Source organism: Taeniopygia guttata, chromosome 7 (assembly GCF_048771995.1).
Source record: "Taeniopygia guttata chromosome 7, bTaeGut7.mat, whole genome shotgun sequence".
Classification (NCBI taxonomy): domain Eukaryota; kingdom Metazoa; phylum Chordata; class Aves; order Passeriformes; family Estrildidae; genus Taeniopygia; species Taeniopygia guttata.
Genome location: NC_133032.1, coordinates 13,104,497 through 13,128,157, shown reverse-complemented (window position 1 = coordinate 13,128,157; position 23,661 = coordinate 13,104,497). Strand labels below are relative to the sequence as shown.

The 23,661-nt window shown below is 36.9% G+C and overlaps 1 protein-coding gene and 1 long non-coding RNA gene across 14 annotated transcripts in view; one reads left to right on the top strand and one right to left on the bottom strand.

Moving 5' to 3' along the window:
* LOC115495949 (uncharacterized) overlaps nucleotides 1-23,661 on the bottom strand; it is a 62,392-nt gene that overhangs the window by 26,584 nt on the left and 12,147 nt on the right. For 4 of the 7 annotated variants that reach the window (XR_012056963.1, XR_012056965.1, XR_012056966.1 and 1 more), the window contains exon 3: nucleotides 2,181-3,572. This is a non-coding gene — a long non-coding RNA (uncharacterized lncRNA). The remainder of the gene's footprint in view (nucleotides 1-2,180; nucleotides 3,573-23,661) is intronic. The other 3 variants (XR_012056969.1, XR_012056967.1, XR_012056968.1) reach the window with 3 other exon arrangements.
* The window catches only part of KCNH7 (potassium voltage-gated channel subfamily H member 7), a 209,620-nt gene continuing 187,678 nt past the window's right edge, over nucleotides 1,720-23,661 (top strand). For all 7 annotated transcript variants that reach the window (XR_012056962.1, XM_041717273.2, XM_072932150.1 and 4 more), the window contains exons 1-2: nucleotides 1,720-1,858; nucleotides 3,852-4,082. Coding sequence is in view for 6 of the 7 variants with exons in the window: in XM_041717273.2 (XP_041573207.2) it covers nucleotides 1,783-1,858; nucleotides 3,852-4,082 (307 nt within the window). In the remaining variant the exon portion in view is untranslated. The remainder of the gene's footprint in view (nucleotides 1,859-3,851; nucleotides 4,083-23,661) is intronic.

The following is a 23,661-nucleotide window of genomic DNA, read 5'->3' as shown; positions in this document are numbered from 1 at the left end:
TCCAGAAATGCACCCTCATACTCAACAGACTGTGCCCTACCTCTGATAAATATAGAGGATGGCACACGGTGACAGTGACACAAAGGGCCACACCTCTGAAAAGCTCACGGGAATAAGGAAACACCTGCTTGTGCTGTGGAAGAACAGGTGGGAAGCGGTGGTTTGCCGGCTCAATATCCTGTGCTTGCGATTACAAAGAACGGTGCTCAGGTGCCTCTCTTTTTTTGCCCTATGAGTTTATTAAGAAGCCGCCGGTGCTTTGCACTACCCTAGAGATGCCTTTCCAGCATCGCATGGCTGCCCCCATCTCCCTCCCCGTGTCACCTCGCCGAGCCGTGCTGAACGCACACCGTTTTGCCTGCTGGGTAGTGCAGGAAGCCTTAATTACAGCCTGAAAATAATACCCGCTTCCCCCGGGAGCCTCCCCAGCCGTTCCTGTGGGACGGGAGAAGCCGAGAGGAGCCGGGTGGGGGGAGGCTGGCGCTCCCGGGCCCAGCGCGGGCAGCGGCGCCTCCGTCCGCGCCGGCGAAGCGTCCCCAGCACCACGGCCAGCTCCGAGCGGCCGTCGCGCCCCGACGGGCCCCGGCCGCGGGGCGGAGCGCGGTCCCGGGCAGCGGCTCAGCGACGGGGCGGCCTCGGCAGCCGCTCGGTGCCGCCGCGGGCCGGGCGAGGGCTCCCTGCCGAGCTCAGCCCCCGCGCCCGCGGGACCCGGCGCGCCCTCCGCGCCGCTCGCTCGGCCCCGAGAGGAGCCCGGCACCTGCTCGGCAACCCGGGGGCAGCGTTCGGCGCCGGGGGAATCCCCCTTCCTCCCAGGAGGGGGTCGTGAGGCGAGGGGAAGCCCTCGCCTGGGTCACGCTGCGTAGGAGGGGGCAATCCCTTCCACCGGGGGGAGGAAGGATGCCGAGGGCTCCGGTGGTCCCTTCCCCCGCTCCCCCATCGCTCAACGTCGACCCCTACTCGCGCCGCCCCCCGCCCCAGACGGGGCGTGTACCGACTTCCCTCCCTCCCCCGGCCCTGCCAGCGCCTGGGGCTGCCCGGCGGGCCGCGCTCCGGGGCCGCGGAGGGCCGGCGGTGCCGGGAGGGCGGGGACGCCGGGGCTACCGGAGGGAGCGGGGCCCCCCCGCCGCCAGCGCCCTCGGTCCCCGCTGACCCCCGCAGCCGCCGCGGTGGGGGATGTGGCACGTCGCGGTGCTGCTGGGGTGTAGCTTATTCCTGATGCCGCTGTTTGTCGCCGAGTTTTGAAGAGATTTATTGGCTGGCTCTTGCTAAACCACGCTTGAGTAATCCGAGCTGCTGCGCGCCGTGGTGAAGCCCGGAGGGGGGGGAAACGTCACTCCCTCTGGCAGCGGAGAAACATTAGTCTTCCAGCCCTCAAACCACCACTACAGCGTCGGGAACTGCCGGGTCACAGCCATTTGCTTTGGAAAATTGGCGATGTTTGGTGCTAGAGATCGATTACCCTTGTAATCTTTCCCCACCCGCCACCTCCTCCTGCTTACCCCACCCCTACCCGCCCCAGACAATAGCGTCCGAGCTCCTCCGGGAAAAAAATAGAAAAGAAAGCAAGGAGAGAAAGAAAGAAAAAGAAAGAAACTGGGGGATGAATCTGACTCCAATAGGAAAAGCGTGTCTCTAGAAGTGGTGCTAATGGGAAGAGATTTCCGAGCTCCAGAGGACGATGATTTGTCACAAAGGGTAGCTGGCTCGGTGCTTTGGGCTGGAGCCGTGTAGGAGATCCTTGGAGAAGTCATTGTGCACAGAAAACCGAAGACCTGTACAAACATGCCTGTTCGCAGAGGTCATGTGGCACCACAAAATACATTTTTGGGTACAATCATACGAAAATTTGAAGGGCAAAGTAAGTTCTCGCTTTCTATCTATTTTGCTATAGTAGTTTTATTCTGCTTGTGACTAAATGGACAGCAGCTCCAGACTATTTTTAAGTTTGTAGCTTGCAAAGAAAACCCCGGAGGTAAGGGGGGGATCCCTGGCAGAAGTAGCAATGTTTTTGATCTAGAATACAGATTACCAACTTAAATTATTGGCTAGTGGGCTTGTTTGGGTTTGGGTTTGGTGGGTATTTTTGGGAGGGGGGGTTGGGGCTATTTTCCTATTTCAAGCAATAGTTTTTATCGTTGACTGTATCCATATTGTACAGCTATAGAAGTTATATCTCTTACCTTCTTCTGAACCAGTGAGATGGCTCTGAAAGCAGAATGTAGAATCTTGCTGTCTTTGCAATATCTAAAAAATAGGCTAGATTTATTATTATGATTGTTAATACTGTTAATAATAATTGCCTTTTCAAAATAAAGCAGAACTTCAGACTTTGATTTAGAGGAAACAGAAAATATGCAGAAGAGTTATTGAAGAGGAAATACTCTCTTACCTTGTTGTCATGACTGCATTTAATATAGCTGTCAAATTTCTCTCTTTTGTTTATGTAAGTCCAAAATATCTATCAAACCAGTGCAAATGCATCCTCAGGGAGAGTCTGTGAGATCTTTTCCAATGCAGCAGTTTACTACCTGTCGAGGAGGCTGAAGCTGAAGTGTTTTTTTCCTGGCCAGAATTCTGGTTTCCTATTAGCTGTAAGAAGGATCACTTGATGCTTAAAATTAATTTAATTTAGAAACAGTACTTTGATATATGTACATTGATTTAAATATTTAGCATAATTTTAGCATCAGTCTGGTGTGAACCCTTACAATTAATTCCAGTTCATATACTTCCATATACTTAAACCCATATTAGCACATGTAATATTTATATTTTTTGAGAAAAAAATAAAGACAGTGCTACTCCTAATTTATCTATAAGCTAAGTTGGTGTTGCTACTCCACGTTTTTATGTAGTGAGGTGTAGATTTTTTTGACAGTAATACTGCACTAGCTACTAAATAGGCAAGTGATAGTGAAAGTTCAACATGATTGAAAGACAGCAGAAGAAGTAAGAATGAAATTTCCAGATATGTTTCTTGTTCAAAGATGGACATATTTAAAAGTTTGAAGACTTGCACTGTTTACTTGGTGTCATGTAAGAAATCTTTTATAACGCAAGCAATCGCCTTGTGAATTTGAATAGCTAAAAAATAATGTTATTAGCAGTAAGTGTATCACAGTCACACATTTATAATTACAATGGGAATAATGTGTTAAAAAGGTAAACAGAAACAAACTAATGGGAGTTGAAAACTTTTGAACATCTCTTTGAGATGAGAGTATGGGAAAGGAGGATGGATGGAAGCACAGAACTTCAGTGAAATTTGCAAAATGTTTCCAACATAAGAATTGTTTAACATACACCCTTTTTTGTTTATAGGAACTTTCTTTTCTTCTGTTACTTTCTAGATAGATTTATTAAAATATTGACTATAAATTTACTGTCATTCACCTCAATAAAAACCCCTACAGAGTAGATTGAGATGGACCTTACATCAGGAAGCCCTTCACTTAAGTAGAACCCCCTTCCCGAGGCTCTGCTTTTCCTCAAAAGAAGCCACTAACTTTTCAAGGACTTTCCTGGAGTTGTGACTGACAGGATGGCACTCATCTCTTGGGCTTCAGTAAAGCCTGAAACAGACAAAATTTTGAAGTCAAAAGATTTACAGAGCCTTGCACAGTGTGGTTTTATTTCCTTAATAAAAGAATTATATTAATCTTTAATGTATTCTAAATTAATTGAAGTTTCTTTAAAAGTTATGGATCAAATTATCTTCATTAAATGACTGAAAATCTCTGTATTTCAGGCATTCCGTGAAAAGAAGGGTTGTTCAGCATTCATCTCTGCGATCGACCCTATAAGAAATGTTGAAAGAGCACTAAAAAATGCATCACTTTCTTTTATTGCAGATAAAAAATTCATCATTGCTAATGCTAGAGTGCAGAATTGTGCTATCATCTACTGCAATGATGGGTTCTGTGAGATGACCGGGTTCTCCAGGCCAGATGTCATGCAGAAACCTTGTACCTGTGATTTCCTTCATGGGCCAGAGACCAAAAGACATCATATTGCCCAAATTGCTCAAGCCCTGCTGGGGTCAGAGGAGAGGAAAGTAGAAGTCACCTATTATCACAAAGATGGTAAAGTCTGGTTTTATTCTCAAAACTTTTTGCATGTTTGGTTAGCAGTTGATTTGGTAAAAGTGTGTATGTTGTACTGGCCAGCCGCTTTGCTGGAGGTGTTGCAATTTCCCTGAAGTCCAGTGAAATACATTTGCGTGTATCAGTAAGGGACTCTGCCCTGAGAGTAGTGGGTGTATGGAGTGTGTCACTGCACGCTCACTCTACCAGCTGAATGAAGCCAGCACAGTGTTTGCAACTCTGAAACAGAAGTTCTTCTCTTGGTTGGTTTAAAGATGTAAATCACTTAAAGTAATCAGCATAGAGGAAACTTACTTTGATTTAAACAGCAGTATTTTACCACAAAGTTAAAAGTAGAAAAAAAACAGCCCATCATAAAGAAATAATTTGCTTATAAAGAAAGGGACAAGTCTTTTTCAGAGCTGAAATATTGTGAAGTACCTGCAATTGAGCTACCGATATTGTCCTAGTATTGCCAGAGTCAAAATGTGGGTTTGCCTAGACTCTGAACCATTCCCTCTTATCCACTAAAGAGTCAATACATGCAGAATGGCTGAATCTGCTGATACATTTTTCCTGTTAAGAGCAAAAACTGAATAAATATATTTGCAGATTTAAAAATGTACACACATGAGAAGTAATTATGATACATAATAGTTATATGTAGAGTTTTGTTGTTGGTTGGGTTGTTTTTTTTAATTACCCAGAGTTATTTACAGAAACACCTATCTTCCAAATGAACAAGTAATTGATAATCGTGGTGTACCTTATTTTATCTCTTGCTGTGTACACTCTTGGGAGAAGGAAAAGGAAATTCATATTCAAATGCTGAGCTTAAATTAGTTCTGGAGAAGTGCCAGTGTGTTGTTTACATCAATTTTAGAATCACATGCAATGTGCTCTCTTATTTTAAAGTCACAGAGTTAAATCCTGTTCTCAATAATTCTGTTGTTATCTTGGAGAGACTTAAGTAATATTATTTTTAGCATTGGCTGGTATAATTCAGATAGGACTCAGGCCAACCATTCTACCCACGCTACCAATATTTAAGCATACTCTTTGTAACAGATTCTCAGTAGAGCCCTTTATTCTTAGATCTGGTTTGGTGGTCTGGAGCAGATTTCGGTTATGATTTTTTGTGGCTGTGCCTTGGACATAGATTTCTCAGGAGACCTGACACTGTGTGTCTTTTACACATCTACTCTGTGTTTGTGTTAGCCTGGCATTTGTTAAAATAATATTGCAGAAGGAAATGTTATTGCTAACTTACGCAGCCATCAGCCTGGAGCACTGTTTGGAGATATGATAGTTTAAAAGTCCTAAAGTCTCCCAAAACATTAGGAGGGAGGAAAAGGCCTTTAAAAGTACTGCTTATCTGCCAATTACCAGAGGAAGAGATAGATAGATATATAGATCCTTTTCTAAGATGCTGAATTCTGAAATCATGCAACACGCCATAATCTGTTTGAGACATACGAAAAAAATACTGTCCATAAAAATTGCCATGTCTTTCACAAATAGTTTTGAACACTGAGTTACAGATTATTTACTGTAAACAATCTTATGCATAAGGGTTTTCAGTAATGTCACTTCTGTAAATAGTTACTTTAATTGCCTCTATATTTTACTTGTCTATATTTGAGCATGTGAACTGTATGATCTGCTAAATTTAAACAGGTGAATCAGGCAAAAATTGTCAAAATATAAGATAGGTCTGACACTCAAATGCATGGCTATCTGTCAGCTTGATTGTATATACAGAGTTTTTGGTTTGTTCCACATAATGTTCAATTTCTTTTCAAAACGTGATAAAGCCTTAAGTTGATGTGGTCTCATGAAATTGAAACTACCTGTATGGTGAATCTATTGAATGTTAGTAAACATGTTCTATAGTTATTATAAATAACTCAAAAATATATACCTCACTTTTCATCTTCACTTTTTCAAATTTTCAAATTTGATTTTCCATTATATAGCATATATACATGTACCTATATATAACATATATTGTGTATCGTGACAATATACAGAATAGTGATACATAACAAGGTTTTCCTCCAGGTTGTGAAACAAAGTAAATCTCAAGAGTTTTCTAAAACTGTGAAAGTTTAGTGCCTGGTTAGTGGCTTGTTTTGCATTTGTGCTCTGAGTATGAAACTTGAGGTAAATTTCAGCAATTTTCAATTTTCAGAGGTCAATTCTAGCACAGTCAGAAATGTAACCTTCTATATGTGAGTAACCCAAGTTACGCCAATGAATTATCCACTGCTTAAAAGTTTAATTTTACATTTTATTTCATGGCAAGCCATTGTATAATATTTAACGTAATACTAAGCATACTGAGGAGGAAGGCACCTCAATAAGATGTGAATTGCTTAAGGTTACACTGACGGAAGGTTCTGAAGACCATATTACACACTCCTGACTAAAAGCCCAGTGAATTGCAAATAAAACCTTATTCCACATCACACTATCATTTACTCTACATGAGCCTCTGATTATATTAAAAATTATTCTAATATTTTGAATTAAAGCAAATGTCAGTGGAATCACTTTTAAAGCTAATCTGTCATCAGAATTCTAGCAAAGCAGATATCAGAAAGGGAATCACTCTATGAATAATGCTTTTTCTTTTTGAGTCTAAATACCACCTCATGTAATTCTAAAATGTCACAGCTTTGAAGCTCAGCTTAAAAGAAAATACCTGCTATAAAAAAAAGGTATTTCACACACACACGGGAATTGAGATTCTGATGTTCTCTACTGGTCTATAGTCCACTTTTCTAGAAGAAAGTGCAGGATCTTGAGTTTTAAACACTGTGATGATGGAAGACTGAAAGCTGCTGTTTGTTCACTGCTTTAATTTTGGCCAAATTACTCACTCAAAGAAGATGGGACAGAAGGATGGGAAAAATTTTTGTTGCAAGTTGATATTCAAAAAAATGGCAATTGCTTGAATCTACACTGCCTTAAACATGACAGACAAAAGATAAGAGTGGTCAAAGGAGAAAAAAATTCTATGTATGATGGTTTTATAAATGAGTAACCTGGATGGAGCCTGTTTCCCTTTTCACTGCGCAGTGTGGGGAGGGTGCAGAGAAGCATTGAGTGTTGTGATGGCTTTGTGTTAATTGTTTAGATGGCCTGGACTTGGGCACCCAGGAGGCCCTGTCCCAACCACACCAGTGCTGCCTTCACAGCAGTTTTTACCATTTGCAGCTAAAAGCCTTACTAGCTGCTCTGGAGTACTTCTATCAGAATATAGCTTACTTTTGGGTTGAATTTCTCCTCACACTTTTTCCTTTTAGAAAGGTATTAACACAACACAAATAATGTTCTAGTCCACTGTCCTTTTCAAGTAGTGTCACGGTAGGCAATTACACAGCTACCAAAAGAGTTAATTACTGAGAAAAATGGTTAATGGGAACAGATGGTGCCAAAACTAAAGGTCCAAATTTACAGGGTCTCATAGCACAAGTAGCTCCACAATTGTAGCAGGATGTGCTCATGGGATTAAAGACACATTAAATTTCTTTTTTAATGTAAATATCCCTCTTTAAAAAGAGCAGTAGATAAATACAAGTCACAAGAAGTATTATTTTGAAACAGATTTTTTTCCAAGGATTGCCCATTAGGCATTAGCAGCTGCTTAATTAAAATATTATACTCTGATATCAAAGCAGCAATATCATAAATTCCTTACCATCTCACAATTTTTTTCACTAATCTTATATCTATATGATCTGAATTATACTTGAAGGCAAGATATTGTTTATACAATATATCAGTTCTTATTTTAATAAAGTTATTTATGGTGAAAATATTTGACAGCTCTTCCTTTGAGAACTCCATTTTGCCATTTAAGTCATTATTGCATAAATCATTCTTGACAGATGTAAAAATTGCTTGAGGTGGTAAAGCTGTAAAACTTTTGAGATAAAAAGTATAATTATTTTGGGATTGAGAATGGATATATATAATAATCAGAAAGTATTGTACCACACAGAATACATTTTACTTCTTACTGTATGCTTTGTGAGCAATAATGGGATATGTCTAAGTTTGCAGATGGTATCTATTAAAGGAAGGTAGGATCATTTAAGCTCAGCTTAAATTTAAGTTTAGCCATCAGATATTCTAAGGTTGAGAAGAGCTAAGGTAGAGTATAGGTTTGAGCAAAGATAAGATCAAGCAATTTGCAGTGTGTACAAACCTCACAAACTACTTGCCATTTACCAGTTTCAAAAAAATAATTTGCCACAACTGACTGTAAATTAAACATACTTGCATATTCAAAGCACATTTCCAAACTAATATCCTAAGGCCTTTTCAACACTTTTTTTGAGGATAGGAAAATAAAAATTGTGAGAACATGGTAACAAAATAAAACAAAAATTATATTAAGAGTTCTTAAATAGAAAATCAGGACTTCATTTAGAAGCTCATAATCTAGACCTCAGTCAGCATAGGCATTTTACCACCTGTTTTTGTGACCCTACCAATCAATAAAAAATTAAACTGAAAAGAAAGCTGCTTACATGTGTGTGTGTCAAATCCCCTTCGATTTGTTCTAGCGTGGGGGTCAGCAACTGCAGTCTTGACCATAGTTTCAGTGCCTTATCCAGAACTCTTGAGATAGGCCAATGAATCCAATCTCTCTGATACCCTACTGGCGTAGGACTCCTTGACAGAAGGAATACTATCTGTCTGCATTTTGATAAAGAAAGTGTTTTCCCCCCGCAAAAAAAAAAAAATAAAACAAAACCAAAAAACAAACAAACAAAAAAAAACCCAAAAAAAACCCTTTCTTAATGCAGGGCTTTTTTCCAGGCATTCTTAAAATACCCCCTAAATGAAATCCAGACTGTTACTGCAGGTGTTGGACTATTGGAAATATTGGAAACAAATGAGGATATCTATTCTTGTGTCTGTATTGCTGTGTTTCTTCTACCTTAGGCTTTAATACTTGTCAAGAAAAAAACATTCCTTGCCCCATTCAGTACTGCTGATTTTACAGCAAGGAGAAACCTCAGCAGTGAGACAATATCTCTGTGATCCAAATATCTCATTTACCCATCCCCATTCAGATACTGCTTCTATGTCTGCTCAGAACTGTGGGTCAGTTCTGATTCACATTTCATGTCGGATATCTAATGATTATGAAAAAGCACCTCTTAGATATCCTAAGAAAGCTTATTTATAGGCCAATTTCAATCTTATTTTTCAACTCCCTGACTTTCCAATATATTCCTTTTCCTCTCCAGGTAAAGATGAATTTATTTTAAATAAGGGGGGAACTTATAGAAATAGTATCTGAATAAATAGAACAACATTTAAGTTAACTTCTAAATTATTCTCTTTCTCAGTGTTTAGAGTCAGAAAGGTATGAATAGATATATGTAATTTTGATAAATAATGAAAAATAAAATTGATATTATTATAGGTACTGCATCTTTAACAGGAAAAAAAATCTTAATTCGGAAAAATCCATTCTGACAGTTTTGAGTTCCTCTATGGCACAAATAAAAACCTGCAGGCTAGTGGTTCAGGAGTCTTTCATTTCAGTACAGTGTTAAGACAGAACTCCTTTTACACTGGACTTCCATAGGATAATTTAATGTCAGGATTCAGAATGTCACAGGGGCAATTTACACCAATCAAGGGTCCCAAATTTCCCTACTCTAAGCTAAAAAGAAAAAATTATTGCGGATTTTCAAAAAGTATGTTGTGGCAGTAAGAAAGGTGATACATTCTAGAGTGAAATGGCAATATAAGGTTATGATGTGATACACATCCTCAAAAGAGCTTCATTTTTTAATTAGGCATTCCTGACAAAATTTTTTTTTCTGCTTTGATTATGCTCCCTTTAGTTGTAGTGAAAGCTATTTTGATTTTGGGTTATGAGACAAAAAGAACAGATGCTGTCAGTCTATTTTTGGTGACGTTTCACATGATTTATTGTGTCCTCTTTCCATCTTTATCGTGCATCCTTTCTAATGTTACATTATGATAAGAGAGTTATTGCATACTCCTAATTTATGTTATTGATTGGTTCTTTCCCTTCTCCACCAAATTGGCCCATATAACAAAAAGAGATGCTGAGAGTAAATCTGACATCATACCTTGCAGTAGACACAGAGGAAGAGCTACTGCTTTTCTAATAGCAGCCTTTTGCATATTTGATGTGAAACAAACATCAAAACATGGCACTTCAAGTAACACCAGTGTTGACATGAGTGCTGTTCCCTCTGGTTCCAAGCAATGGGAAGAGGACAGCGGTGTGGGTTAAATTTTATGTTAGTGCTTTCAAGTCCGGTATTAAAGTGTTTCCTACATGCTTGACTTAGTGTATGAGTCAGTCTGTGTGCTAGGCAGTCCACGCTCTTCCAAGCTAAGTATGGAAAAAACTTAATCAGGCAGTATAGGATTCAGAGTAGCAAGACAGAGCTGACTATGGAAATTGCTAATTGACTGTGGAAACTGCATATCTCAAAAGCAATCAGAACTGTAGCTGTGAACCTCAATCCAGGCAGAGCGGATAAATGACAATGACAGTGAGGTATTGTGGCTCTATAGTTACTTACTCGTTTCACATTGTCTGCAGCTCTGAAAGTTCACATCTCTGAGGTGGGAGCTATTTGCCTTATGATTTTGTACAGCTTGAACTTTTTAGTCTAGTATACTGGGATTTTTTTAAAGGCAATAGCATGCATATTTGAATAATTTCTTGGAAATTAATTTCATTTTGAAAGCAGGATTATAGCCATAACTAGTCACAAAATGCAATTTTAAGCTTCCTTACCAATTTTCTCAATATAGCCTTTTCATTTCTCATTTTGTTAATTCTTTAATACTGAAATCATAGTGAAGTCTCATTGGGAAAGATCACCACAAAGAATACCCTAATTCAATCTGAGAAAAAATCTGAGTAAACACTGTAAAGGGAAGGTCTTGGCTTTTTTTTTTTTTTTTTTTTTTTTTTTTTTTTTTTTGTTTCATTAACTGGATTCCAATCATAGATCTAATTATACCTAGTTTTGATACTGACTTCAATTATAGCAATGAAGTGTTATCCACACAAAGAATATATTCTGGCTTATTTGTTAACAAAGAGCCATTATATCACAAAAACCTAAAGATGGTATTTAAGTGTCCACATTATTAACTATTTCATTACTGATAGTGAATGGAAATGACCAGAAGAAAGCTTAGGCCAGAAATCACAGCTGCCTTCAGTACTTGACTACATGGTGAAATATCTTGCTTTCCAAGATATTTCCTTGTTCCTCCATAATAACACATTACCTCATTTAAACCTCTGATTTGCCAGTTTAGACTGCAATGGAAACAGAAGGTCTTGCCTAAACAGTCAGTTCGGAGAAACTCAACAAGAATTTACTTTAAATTCTTGGAAATTAGGGTTTATCACAACATCTGAATACCAATCATTGACAGTACCAGCTTGTGAAATCTTGGCCATTTTTTGAGCAAATGCACAGGACTATTTGGCAACTGGTTATTCCTGTGGCCAGAAACACACCTAAAGGCCTGAGAGCAAGATATCAATGCCTACTGACAGAGGAATTAGCTTGCACACCAACAGCTTTTGTAGAATTAAATTGCTAAGTTTAGTTTTTGTAACACTGAGAAATCCTGATCTTTAGGTTGTAACACAGCTTGTACAGTATACCTTTGCTAACTAGTATTAGCTGAATCTCTACTGCTGCATAAAAAGATAACAAATTATGAAAGAAACACAGACAAAACTTTCCTCTATTTTTATCCACAGGTTAGACGGGCAGATACAACTTCAGAACAAGGACATATTAGGGAGTTTTGTCTTTGTCTTGTACCTAGGCTACTTGAAAACTGTTAATTGTCATGTAAATGTGCTTAATCACTAACATGCATGTGCTAAAGCACTTACTCCCAGCTGTTGTCAGACTTTGGAATTTGTACCCTTTTGAGATTATTTCTTAGAGCATTCTTTGCTGATTTTCATTCAAATCAATGCAAGTGGATCTCTGAAAATAGCTTGCAAATTTCCTTCTTTCAAAACTCATTTATGTCAATCTGCTTTACTCCTTCCTCTCTGGAAAAAAATGCCAGATAATCTCATTAGTATTTTTCATGTTTATGGCAGTTCTTTTTATACTTTCAAAAGAACATGAAATTCAGTAGTCCATAAATCCTATTTTCATGGCAGTTAAGGTAAAATACTGTTGCAATTTTGTCTACTAGCTAAAAAAGTGTCAAGAAGGAAACAAAGAAAGAACGTAAAGTCCATGCCATTTTAAATAATGACAATAAAAGAAAGGAAAATGTGTTCCATTTTTTTCTGATTTAAGTGCCCAGTGTTATTTTTGCTTGATAAAATATATCAGGAATCAATTTAACACTGAAGTCTATCCAACTGAAAGAACAACTCTTCCCAGAAGGACTATTTCTGGGGTCATGGACAACATAACCATAACATGTGAGAGAGTCATAGTAGCCTTGAAGTACAAAACCAGGTATCTAAAAATCAGCATCTGAGCCTTCTCTGTGGATTAACAGAGCAGCTCAGTAACTAGTGAAAGCCTATGTATAGTGTCAATCCTGAGCCAGACCATGCTGGGTCGCTGTTCAGAGCATCCTTTGCAGAACATCCTTAGCCTTTCTATAAGTTACACTGATTGTTTATAGCAACAAAAATATGGGCACCTAATGCACAGAAGCATATTTAATGTTTTACCCACAGAGTTTTAAAGAAAAGTTTTGTAGTTTTTTGAGCTAAAGAACAGTTTGAGTACTGTTTGTGGATGACCAAAAACCTTTAATAAAACCTTGTTCCTCTTTATCCTGAAACTTGCAAATCCCTTCTCGTGTCAGGATTAGAAGTAGCATCTAAGGACCACTCCCAAATGCCTAAAAAGTTTAATTAAAAACTACTCACTTCTGCTGCAGCTACAAGCAGAATTAGTGTCTGATTTGTGATGTTTGTAGATCAGGAGCTGGGTGTGGGTGGCTTCCCCCTCCTGTGCTCACAGTTATTTAAAGAGTGGAAAAGAGGAAGGAATGCATGGTTCACAGACCACTCTTCTTCCTAGCTGATGGGTAGGTAAGGCTACCACGCAGATCTATTTACATTCATTTTTGGTTGTCTTTTGACCTCATTTGTAAAAAAAGCAGATCCTGCAGTAGCAGAATTACCAGTAGCATCATTGTCTCTGCAGAACTCGACATATGCAAAACATAATTATTAGCCAGACAAATACATTGTGTGTGGCTGCTTGAATTTCAAACATAATCTCTTTAACATTTGAATGTGCAAGAGCATTTGTCCCTGCTTCATGGGAATGATTGAATTATTTCCCTTTTAAATAAAATTTAATTCTTAATCCCTTTTCACCTTAGGATAATTTTTCTGCAAATAAAAAAATAAAGGACTTTATTTTCACTTTCTGTGGAATATCTGAAGAAAGATGCCAACTTTTTTTTTTTTTTTTAAATTATGGAGGAGCAAATCTACACATTTAATCTAGATTATTACCTGGAAAGTAGATTATCTAAGTGTTGAAGCGGTGGGGGGGGTGGGGAGGGAGGGGGGGGGCTGTTTCCCCGTAGATCCCACAGGCACTAAAATATCAGATTTAACTAAGTTATCATAGCTATGAAGAGCATCCTGAGGTTGAGTTACTGCAAGAGAAATTAGTGACCTGAAGTTTTACATGTAACATCAAATTAAGGAGTTGATTTCCAAATATATGTATATATTATATGTTATGAAAGTGCATTTCTCCTTCCAAAAAGTTTAAGAACCACTTTGAGGAACTGCCAAAATTACATCCTACCCATCATAGAATGCAAACTGATATCCTACAGTTCACAACACTTTTCTTATTAAATAAATAATAAAGCACTTTTCTTATTAAATACATTCAATCACAGGAAGTTTGAACTAAATAGCAAATTAGAGGGGCTCCTTGTGAGCTGATTGACTAATGCACTGAATTTTTTACCTCAAAAGATGTATTATTCTGGAAAAGTTCACAGTTCTCTCTCCTGTCATCATAAACAATAATTTCCAGAGAAATGACTTCTTGTCTTACAGAGGTCACACATGACCCTGACGTGCCAGAATGGGGTTAGAGACAGTTGTGGCAAAAGTGTCCAAAGTGAATGGCAAAATTGTCCAAACTGTTTCCTTCTCTTGACATAGGATTAAAGGAACATAAAAGAACACAAAGGTAGGATTCAACTCTTGTGTCAACTTCAGCCCTCAGCCTTTCCAAATTTTATATAGAAAATAGAACTGCTAAATAAAGGACAAAGAAAGTATACAGGAGGCATGGTTAAGAAAGTTCAGTTGCTGCTAGACTCATGCTTTTTTCAAACAGAAAAAAAATATCATTTGCCAGTCTCACATTGAACTTTGTTGTGGTATTTGTAGCACTTACTCAGGTGCTACCACTAGTCAGTCATAAAGAGTCTGTTCATCAATATTTCAGAAAAGAAAAACTTAACTGAGTATTATTTGTGTTTAACTGGTGCTGCATGTATTATGCAACAAATGGGGCTTTATTTCATCCTCAAAATAAAAAAACTTCCGCGTTTGAAACTTCTAAAGAACTTAAATTTCATCAGACTCTAGCTCGATTCATTTTTTTAGGTGCCCATAAGGGATTTTGATCTTCATGATCCTGAATACTTTTGAGAGCTACATAGTTACCAACGGGAAAAAAAAAAAAAAAAAAAGACATTTCTGCAGGATATAATATATCTGATTAGATTCAATTTACATATCTCTAAAATTTATTATTAACCAGAGATATCCTCATGACCTAGTTTAGATTGTAACTTACTCCTCTTCACCTTTGTTTGTACCTTGTTTTTTAGAAACTGGGACAACCTATATAATGAGTAATGCTTTGTTTAACATGGAAATCATTAAATAGCAATCACTCAGATGTATCTGCTTTCAGAAAGCATTCTGTTAGCATGGGACATACTCTAATATATAGCATTCCAGTATAGCAAAGAATCCTTTTCTTAGATTGGTCTTTTATAACCATTGTATTTTCATAGAATCCAGAAGCATTTAGGTCAGGAGGAAAACTGGGAGGTCATCCAGTCCAGTCTTCTGCCAAAAGCAGGAGCAACACAGAATTCAGTGTAGGTTGCTTAGGACTTGTCCAATTGTATTCCAGGATGGTGCTTCTCTAGGCAACCTCTTTCAATACCCTCATGTTGAAACTGTTTTTTCTTTGTACCAATTTAAAGCATCATCTATCATTCTTTTGCCATGATCTTCAATAGAAGATATGCCTCCATCTCCTGGTAATTTCCTCACACTTACTGAAAGACTGTTATTACGTCGCTTGGAGCTGTCTCTACTCTAGGCTCACAGCCAAAGCCAATTTCCTCAATCACTCCTCAAAGGACATGAGCACCAAGTCCACATCCATCTTGGTGGCCTCTGCTAGCCTCATTCAAGTTTATCAGAATTTCTCTTGTATTAGGGTTCCAAAGTTGGATTCACTATTCCAGGTAGGGTCAACTGAGCACTGAGTAAACGGGGAGTATCACTGTCCTCAGTCTACTGGCAAAGCTCCTGATGATACAACCCAGTATGTTTTATTCTGGACACAGCTGGACTCAAATTTCTCAACAGATCACTTCCCAGACTGAGGCAGTGAATGTTTAATGTGGGTACTTATACTGTCATCTATGCTACTTTTATGTATTATTCTTATTCTTTCTTCAATTGTTCAGTATAATGTCAAGTTTTAGACATTGAATTTTACATAACTTAGATACACTTATTCATGCATTAGGAAATAGTTTTATAACACACATACAAGATGGTTGAAATTGCAACCTAGGTATTTTTTGATGGAACACCTTTTCTGAATATCATTACTGATGTGCCACATGGTACAAATTCCATGTTGCTACACATTTTATTATGAAGAAATCAGTGTTTACCTGTAATAGAGATCAATTCCCCTGGCTATTAGGCAGCTGCCTGGTGTTTTTTTGATAAATTTTTCATACAAAAGTGTTTGAGTTTAGAAATAAAAATAGAATCCTAATGCTTATTTTACTGTGGATTACAATCCTCCAAACCAGTTTAATGCTAAATAAAGTTGTGATGGACTACTAAGTTTTAGAACAGCGAATCAATTGTCTTACACTAGAAGATAAATGCAACTCACTGGCAACTAACCAGAGCATTGCTGATATACAATATTGAGCACTTCATTCTTATGAAATATTTTTCGCAGTTTGTTGAATTCTTTCAGTGACTTTCAGTAGAGAGATAACATTACTGAAAAATTGTCTCATCTCAAAAGAAAAAGTTTACTGCTAATATTTCCTTAGCCAGGTCATGCAAAAGACAACATTTTCTCCTCCATTTCTCTTCTGCCATTTTAAATTTTATATTTCCTTCTAAAAATTATAGATTTATCCTATACACTTTCTTCTGGGTTAGTGACTAGGGAAGATAGAATTCTGTTTTCTTCACGGGTTAATGCCTAAGGGTTTTCCCTTTAGGACAGTGCCAACTCCCCTTCCCCTACCCTGTGGAACACCACAATCAGTATGGAAGTGTGCTACCTCCCACCAGCAGCTCAGCACATCTGTCTGCGGGCACTGATTGCAGTCAGCATCCTGCTGGAGCCAGCCCCTCACGCAGACACAGCAGCATCAGGAATCCTGCACCTTGTGTGCCACTGCAGTGATGTCAGACCCATGGATTTAAGCAGTACCACTTCAAATACCATCCCCATCATTTAGGGATGTGGTTCCATGTGAGGACATTAAAAAAGATAACTGAGACATAATCCCACTGATTTAAGACATCCCAGCTGGGGGGTCTGACAGCCTATTCCAATTTGCAACACATTTAATATTTTCTCTCAGTTCTTTATCTATAGACAAGGACCGTTAAACAAGCTCAAGGTGACAAAACATATTTAATGAATATTATTAAGATGAGTTCAACAGCTGCATGAAGGTGTTGATAAGCTTAATCAAATATACTTCCACTGACTAAACCAATATTTTTAATTTTATTATTGAAATAATTTCTCTCCATATTGCATGCATATTTAACACTTACAGATCTCTCTGTTTCATGCTGGATTTTATTTTTAATCATCCTCATGTGTTGTTTGAATGTTCATAGTTAAAACCTGCTTTATTGACTGCCAAAAAGGAACTACCATTTACTCTCTGGCCATGTGACCGATAAAAATATTTCGAGGGTGTACAACAGCAGTTCCTGGAATTACATTAGAAATGCTGGTTGTCCCTACATCAGTTAATTTGATGATGCAGAAGAGAACATATCTATCATATGCATTGAAATACAGTATTATGCAAGGATTTTTTAATTAGTAACATTTTATTTGTGTGTTTTTATTTCAGCTCAGATGCCAGGCCATTTCTACATCTAAGGTAGTCAGTGAGAGAGTCACACACTGAGGTTTTAATTGCACCCATTTCTGCATGCAGCATATATAGTACAGTGTTCAGGGTAGCAGCTTGTACGTGCTTTATTTCTGCATAGGATTAATTTGGTGAGCATAGTACTGGGACATGTGTCTTATTTTTAATTTAAAGGAATGCAATTATACAAATAATTTCTCATTCTTGGACTGGACCAAATATTCCCTGTCAGATTGCCCATGACATGCTGATTGCAAATGTTGACTTGTTTTTGTCATGAACGGTTAAAGATAGTTGTCCCTACAAGGCTCGAGCAAAGTCAGAATGTGAGCAAGAGCCAAAACAATGGCTTTTCTAGCCTTGTTTCTGATACTGTGCTTTGCAGAGAAACACAGTTATCTTTACACACAGTTATTACAAAACGACTTTCCCTTGATTAACATAACTTTCAAAATTGTGTTTACATACCATTTATTTATGGTCTTTATCTAAAACAAAAGAATTGTAAACCAAATGTCCCAAAAAAGTTACGTTCAATTTCTAAGGTTTTTGAATAACTGAAAAGCTTTTATGTTTTTATCAGGGTTTGTAATGTTTGAAAACATTCAAAAGTTACATATTTGATAAAGGCTTTACAAATACATGCTTTTTTGTGACTTAGTTGACCCCATCACACTTTTAATGATCAGCAAGTAATTTTTTTTAGATACACAATATATTATAATGTATAGTTTGCAAGCAATTATGAGAGCAAAATAACATGCAGGTATTTTAAAACTGAAATATTTTCCTACTAACTTCAGCTCTGATCTTTAGGGTTATTGCATATTGCATTCTTTGAAGTTACATTTTTTATCCCGGTATCCAGAATAATCATAAGAGATTTTAGAGACCAGGGCAGTGAGTTAAGCCACTCAGCCCAGGTCTATTTGCTGGGAAAAAATAGGGTCTTATTTTAAAGTGTTAATGCTAAATAGAAACATTTTGTGAGTACAGGACTGACAGTTCCATTAAGTCTACCTAACCAGCCTTTCTGCAGTGCAGCAAAAAGGGTAAGCAGAACCTCTGGCTAAAGAGGTACCTTGCCTCACCTTAAAATGCTTTTTCCAAATCCTGCAATGGTAAATTCAGCTTTCCTTACGGTATTTTAGGGACCTTCACGCACATCTTTGTTGGAGTTTGATATTGTTTTACATTTTGTGAGAATAAAATACGTGATGTACTGTGATGCTGAACTGAGATCACCAATCAAAGTTAACATTCTACCTCTAGATATTATCTGTAAAGGAAACTTTCCAAAACAGATTGAAGAATTGTAAAGAAAGTTCATTATTAACTGTCAGGGACATATCATCTATATATTGCAGAAGAAAAAAAAATACTAAAAAGAAGGAAAAAAAAAAACTACCCAAAAACAAAATGAAAGGTTTTTAAGTCTGTTTGTTCTGTGCTACCAATACTTTCAGCAAATTAGTAATGTTATTATGTAACAGCAGAGTAGAAAGGAAAATTTTGCTAGGATTGAATCAAGTTTAAATCTGTTTTAGTTTTACCAGGTGTATCAGCCTTCAATCAGTGATGGTCACATCAAAACTATTTTGATAAACTTTAGGCTCTCAGGGTTACAGTCCTAGAGTGATTGAGAAGTTTAAGCAAGCGAGAGAAAAGCATGTAAAAACCTGATGAAGAATTTTCCTGTTAGTTCCATGCATAAAGCTCATTTCACCTTTAACATTACTATAACTTTCAGTAGGGAGGGAGAAGAAGGGAAATGTGAATTCTCCAGAGTACCTAGAATTACCAGTTGGCACTTACCAAGAATCACACTGCCTTTCTTTACAAAGGTGTCCACAGTTTTAACCCTGTAAATTTGTTCAAATTATTAGCTATCTTCACCTTTCCTTCAGATTCTCAAGAAAATTTTATTGATTTAGCTCTTTGTGAGCATTTTGATTATTTATTGGGTATGAAAATAATGACCTGCATTTAGTCCCTATATAAGAACTTTTCTGAAAATATAGTCTGAGCTACAAATTTAGGAAAGTGATAACTCTGATTTGTGTAAGAGCTCACTGATTTTCTTTCTCATTATATCATAGAGGATCTATCTTCGACAATTGTAAAATTTAGCAATAATATACTGCATCTGGTAATATCTTCAAACAATAATATAGAATAATAATATGTATAGATATATATATACAGATATATTAAAATAATATAGAAGTACTATTGATATCTTTTTCATTGTTTCTACTCATTCTTTCTTGCATTTAATTTTCATGTTACATCTAAAATAAATATCAGAGTATGGTGAAACACAGAAGGGACAAATTACAAACTCACTGCTTTTCCACAACATTTTTCTTCAGAGCAGCTAGCAAAATCCAACACTGAATATTCATTGGTTTTGGTATCAATGTTGATTTTTAACTTTAATACAGTTTATGGGAAGTAAATAGCTTCGTATGTATTTACTATGGTGGTTATAATCACTCATAATTATATAATTGGATGCCTAACACAGTTTACCAAAGATATAGTCAGTATTACACCTGAAATTGGCTTGGCTCTGTATTAAAGTGAAAAAGTCAAATAGAAAGCTTGATGTATCCCTTGACTTGGTGCCCTGTCAGACTTCAGGAGTGAGGATCCTCTGGAGATGTTTATTACAGGCCACTCCAAAAGGAAAGAAAGCAAACTGAGGTTCCCTAAGAAATATATAAGCACGATAAGAAAACTTGTGCATGAATTTCTGCATAAGAGGGCATGAAATACTTTGGTTCTTGGCCAAACTGGGGAATAATCATAACATAAATAATTTCTTTCAAGCTCTTCCCTAAGAACTTCTCAAGTCATGATTCAACTAAATCATTTTTGCAAATGCTGAATTTCTCTGTGAAAGCTTGGAAGCTTAAGTAGGTATTATTGCACCACACAGAGAAGGTTGCAATATCTACTAAGCCCAAAAGCTTGGCTTCAAACTGCCAAAACAAGAATTGAATATGAATAAAATATTAAAAATTTAGGATGAAAGCTTTTGCTTAAACTTTGGTCTTCTGGGCAGGACAAAAAACGCAAACAATGGAGAAAGACAGACATATATATAATTAAAATATCACTTTAATTTCATTAACTATTAATGAAAAAATGTGACTAGTCCCATTGTATGTCTCATTAATATCAACAATTAATAAGGCTTTATGAAATCTGCAAAGAGGAGTATAAATAACTCAAACACTGATCCCAAACATCCAATAATTAAAAAAACATGGGCACAGAGTTTCTTTAACAAAAAATTCTTAAAAAGTCTCAAGTCTAAAATTTATACTAATTTTAAAATCAGAAGTGTTGTTGAAAGTGATCCTTACATAGATCCTTACAAATCTGCATTATATTCTTAAAATGTTCACTCTAAAGCAATTGAAGCGTTTTTGTGAGTGACAGATGAAAACTGGTAAAAAAGCTTCTGACCTGAAATGTTTAGCCTCAGATTCTCTGAAATTCAGTGAATTATAATAGCTGATATATAATTAGAGATAAAATTTACATTTCTTATCTTTATTTTTTACACATAATATAATATTTTCACATGATTTTTAATATATCTTATAGGGAATATTAAAAGTACTTATAAAGTAGGTCTATGATACACTTACTGTAAGATCCTGTGCTATCCTTTGTATTACATAGAAATCAAGGAAAAAATCTATGGTGCTTTCATTTAATACATATATTTATAAATGGGGCAAACAAAAATTATTATTTACATACCCATCATTATTTTATTAAATAATTCTAAAACATTTATAACTACTTTCTGAAAATTTTAGAAAACTGAAATATCTGCTTATTTTACCAGAGACACGATGCTGGTTTTATAATTCCTCAATGTCTAGGCCAATTTCTTTAAATTTCTGTTTATCTAAGTGAAGGTACTGATACCTAATATTTCTAAAGGTATTGTTTGTGCTGCAAACAGCAGACCAATTTCCAACTACCTTTTTTCATTCCCTCTCTCTGCTTAATGCTCTCCTCTCGAACACATCACTTATTTTTGTCGTTTGTTTAGTTGCATTTTGGTTTAATCCAGACAGGAAAAACAAGAATTTCCTAATTGTAAAGCCATACAGGCTAGCACAGGGTAAATAGGTACTTGATAGTTTCATGGGAAACTGGATTACCATTCCCCTCATTAAACTAGTTTTTGTTGTGTAAAACACTGTTTCTGCCACTGCCCCTGAACTCTATGCTCCCAGGCACTATATACATTATTCTACAAGGAAAACGTCAACTCAGGACGACTCTCTGACCTTTTAATAAATACTGAAGACATCAATTGGTCATTGCAGAGCTTTACGAAAGAGTGCAAAAACAGAACAGGTCAAGACCAACAATGAAGTCACGATCAGCAGTAGTACTTATTTCCAGGTTATATGCAGAAACCAAAGATTGAGCACATATTCCTATGGAGAAGCTTTTCATCAGAATTTACAGGAACAGTCGTTTTTTGGAAAACATTTAACAGCCAATATTTGTAGATGTCCTTACTAATTCAAAATTTCAGAAAATTTCAGAAAATACATTTTTTCACTAACAATTACTACAAGGTAAACTGTAGTTCCAAATACAAAGTTCCTTAGTAATTATTTATCCATTATGCCTTAAACTATTTCACTGAATAAAAGCATTCCATGCCATACTTAGGCAAATAAGCAGGTGGTGGAAGTTGAGCAGACAGCAGATTAAGAACAAGATCTGTATGAAGCATCCAGATACTTCAGGGACGAGGGCAAAATCTAAGTAGGTACCCATACACATGTTAATTGATTTTCCAGTCTTCCACTCATGTAAAATGAGTAGATGGAAAATTCAGGAATCTTTATCCTTTGTATCCTTATGCAAGAGTTGGTGGATGGTATTACAAGCTTTCCTATTTATCAACACAGTGCTACATGTTTCACCAATTTCAAAGATGGCAGGACTTTTACTGCCATGCCCCAGATCGCCAGAACTCTTCAAACAGTCACTTCAGTGCACATTTTTTTCTTAAAACCTCTATAGCCAAGAGAGAGTGTTGGAAGTGAAAAACCAGAATGTGACCTGATACTTTTATCCTCATCTCTGAGTACTTCCCAAAATAGGGACATACCTATCGGATGTGTAAAAGAACAACTACTGTGTGCTCACTAACAGCTTGTAAGAGAATTTTTGAATACTGAGTAGGAGGAGAAATGACAGCTGACCAGGAAATAGGGTTATTATACGTTCTTTTTCAAAAGCATCACTTTGAACCATTTCCACAAAACCACGACTCAAGGTTAATGAAGCAAACACAAACTTATAATTTCATCCTAAAGACTGAACATCAAATGCAGTATTATCTCTAATACTGCATTGCAGTATCACTTCTGGGTTTCTGTCCAAGTCTTGGTGTGGGGCTTGAAATCATGGTTTTCTGGTGAGCTTAAAAACCTACTGTGATCTCAACCATAGGCCTTCACCCTACTTTGAATTATGCAGCAAAATAATTACTGTAGTTGCACAAATAGTGGGAGTGTGATACAAATAATTGAGATTTATAGAAATAATCATAACATTTAAAAATAAACAAGGCCCTAAATATTACAGAAAGACAGTTTAAAGACTAACATATACTGCATTAAGTACTTTGATTTCTCTTAAATAGACTTGTATTGCTAGAGAAAGATAAATAGATACTAAATTACAGTGCACAGTGTTGTTACATCACTCAAGCAATTTCTTCCAGCCTATTGCAGAAATAGGACTAGACCCATTAACCTAATCATCATTGAAATTGCATTACTGATATTTAATTTAATGCTTATTTTAAAATGTAGCAGTCCTCCTTCAAGAGTTAAATATTCATGTGTATGGCACAATAAATTATCTTAGGGCTTTACTTGTAGCATGTAGTACTCTATTTGTGGTACTCAAATACTGTGGTACTCTATTTGTAATAAAGATGACTGGTTTGAATTCTACAGAGGTTGTTAAGACTGCTAACAGCTATTTTAATACAGAGGTACAATTTAGCTCTGCATCCCAGCATCCAAATGAAAATAAGAGAAGAAAACTGAGGAATGAAATTTTTACTAGGGATACAGACACCCTAATGGCTTAC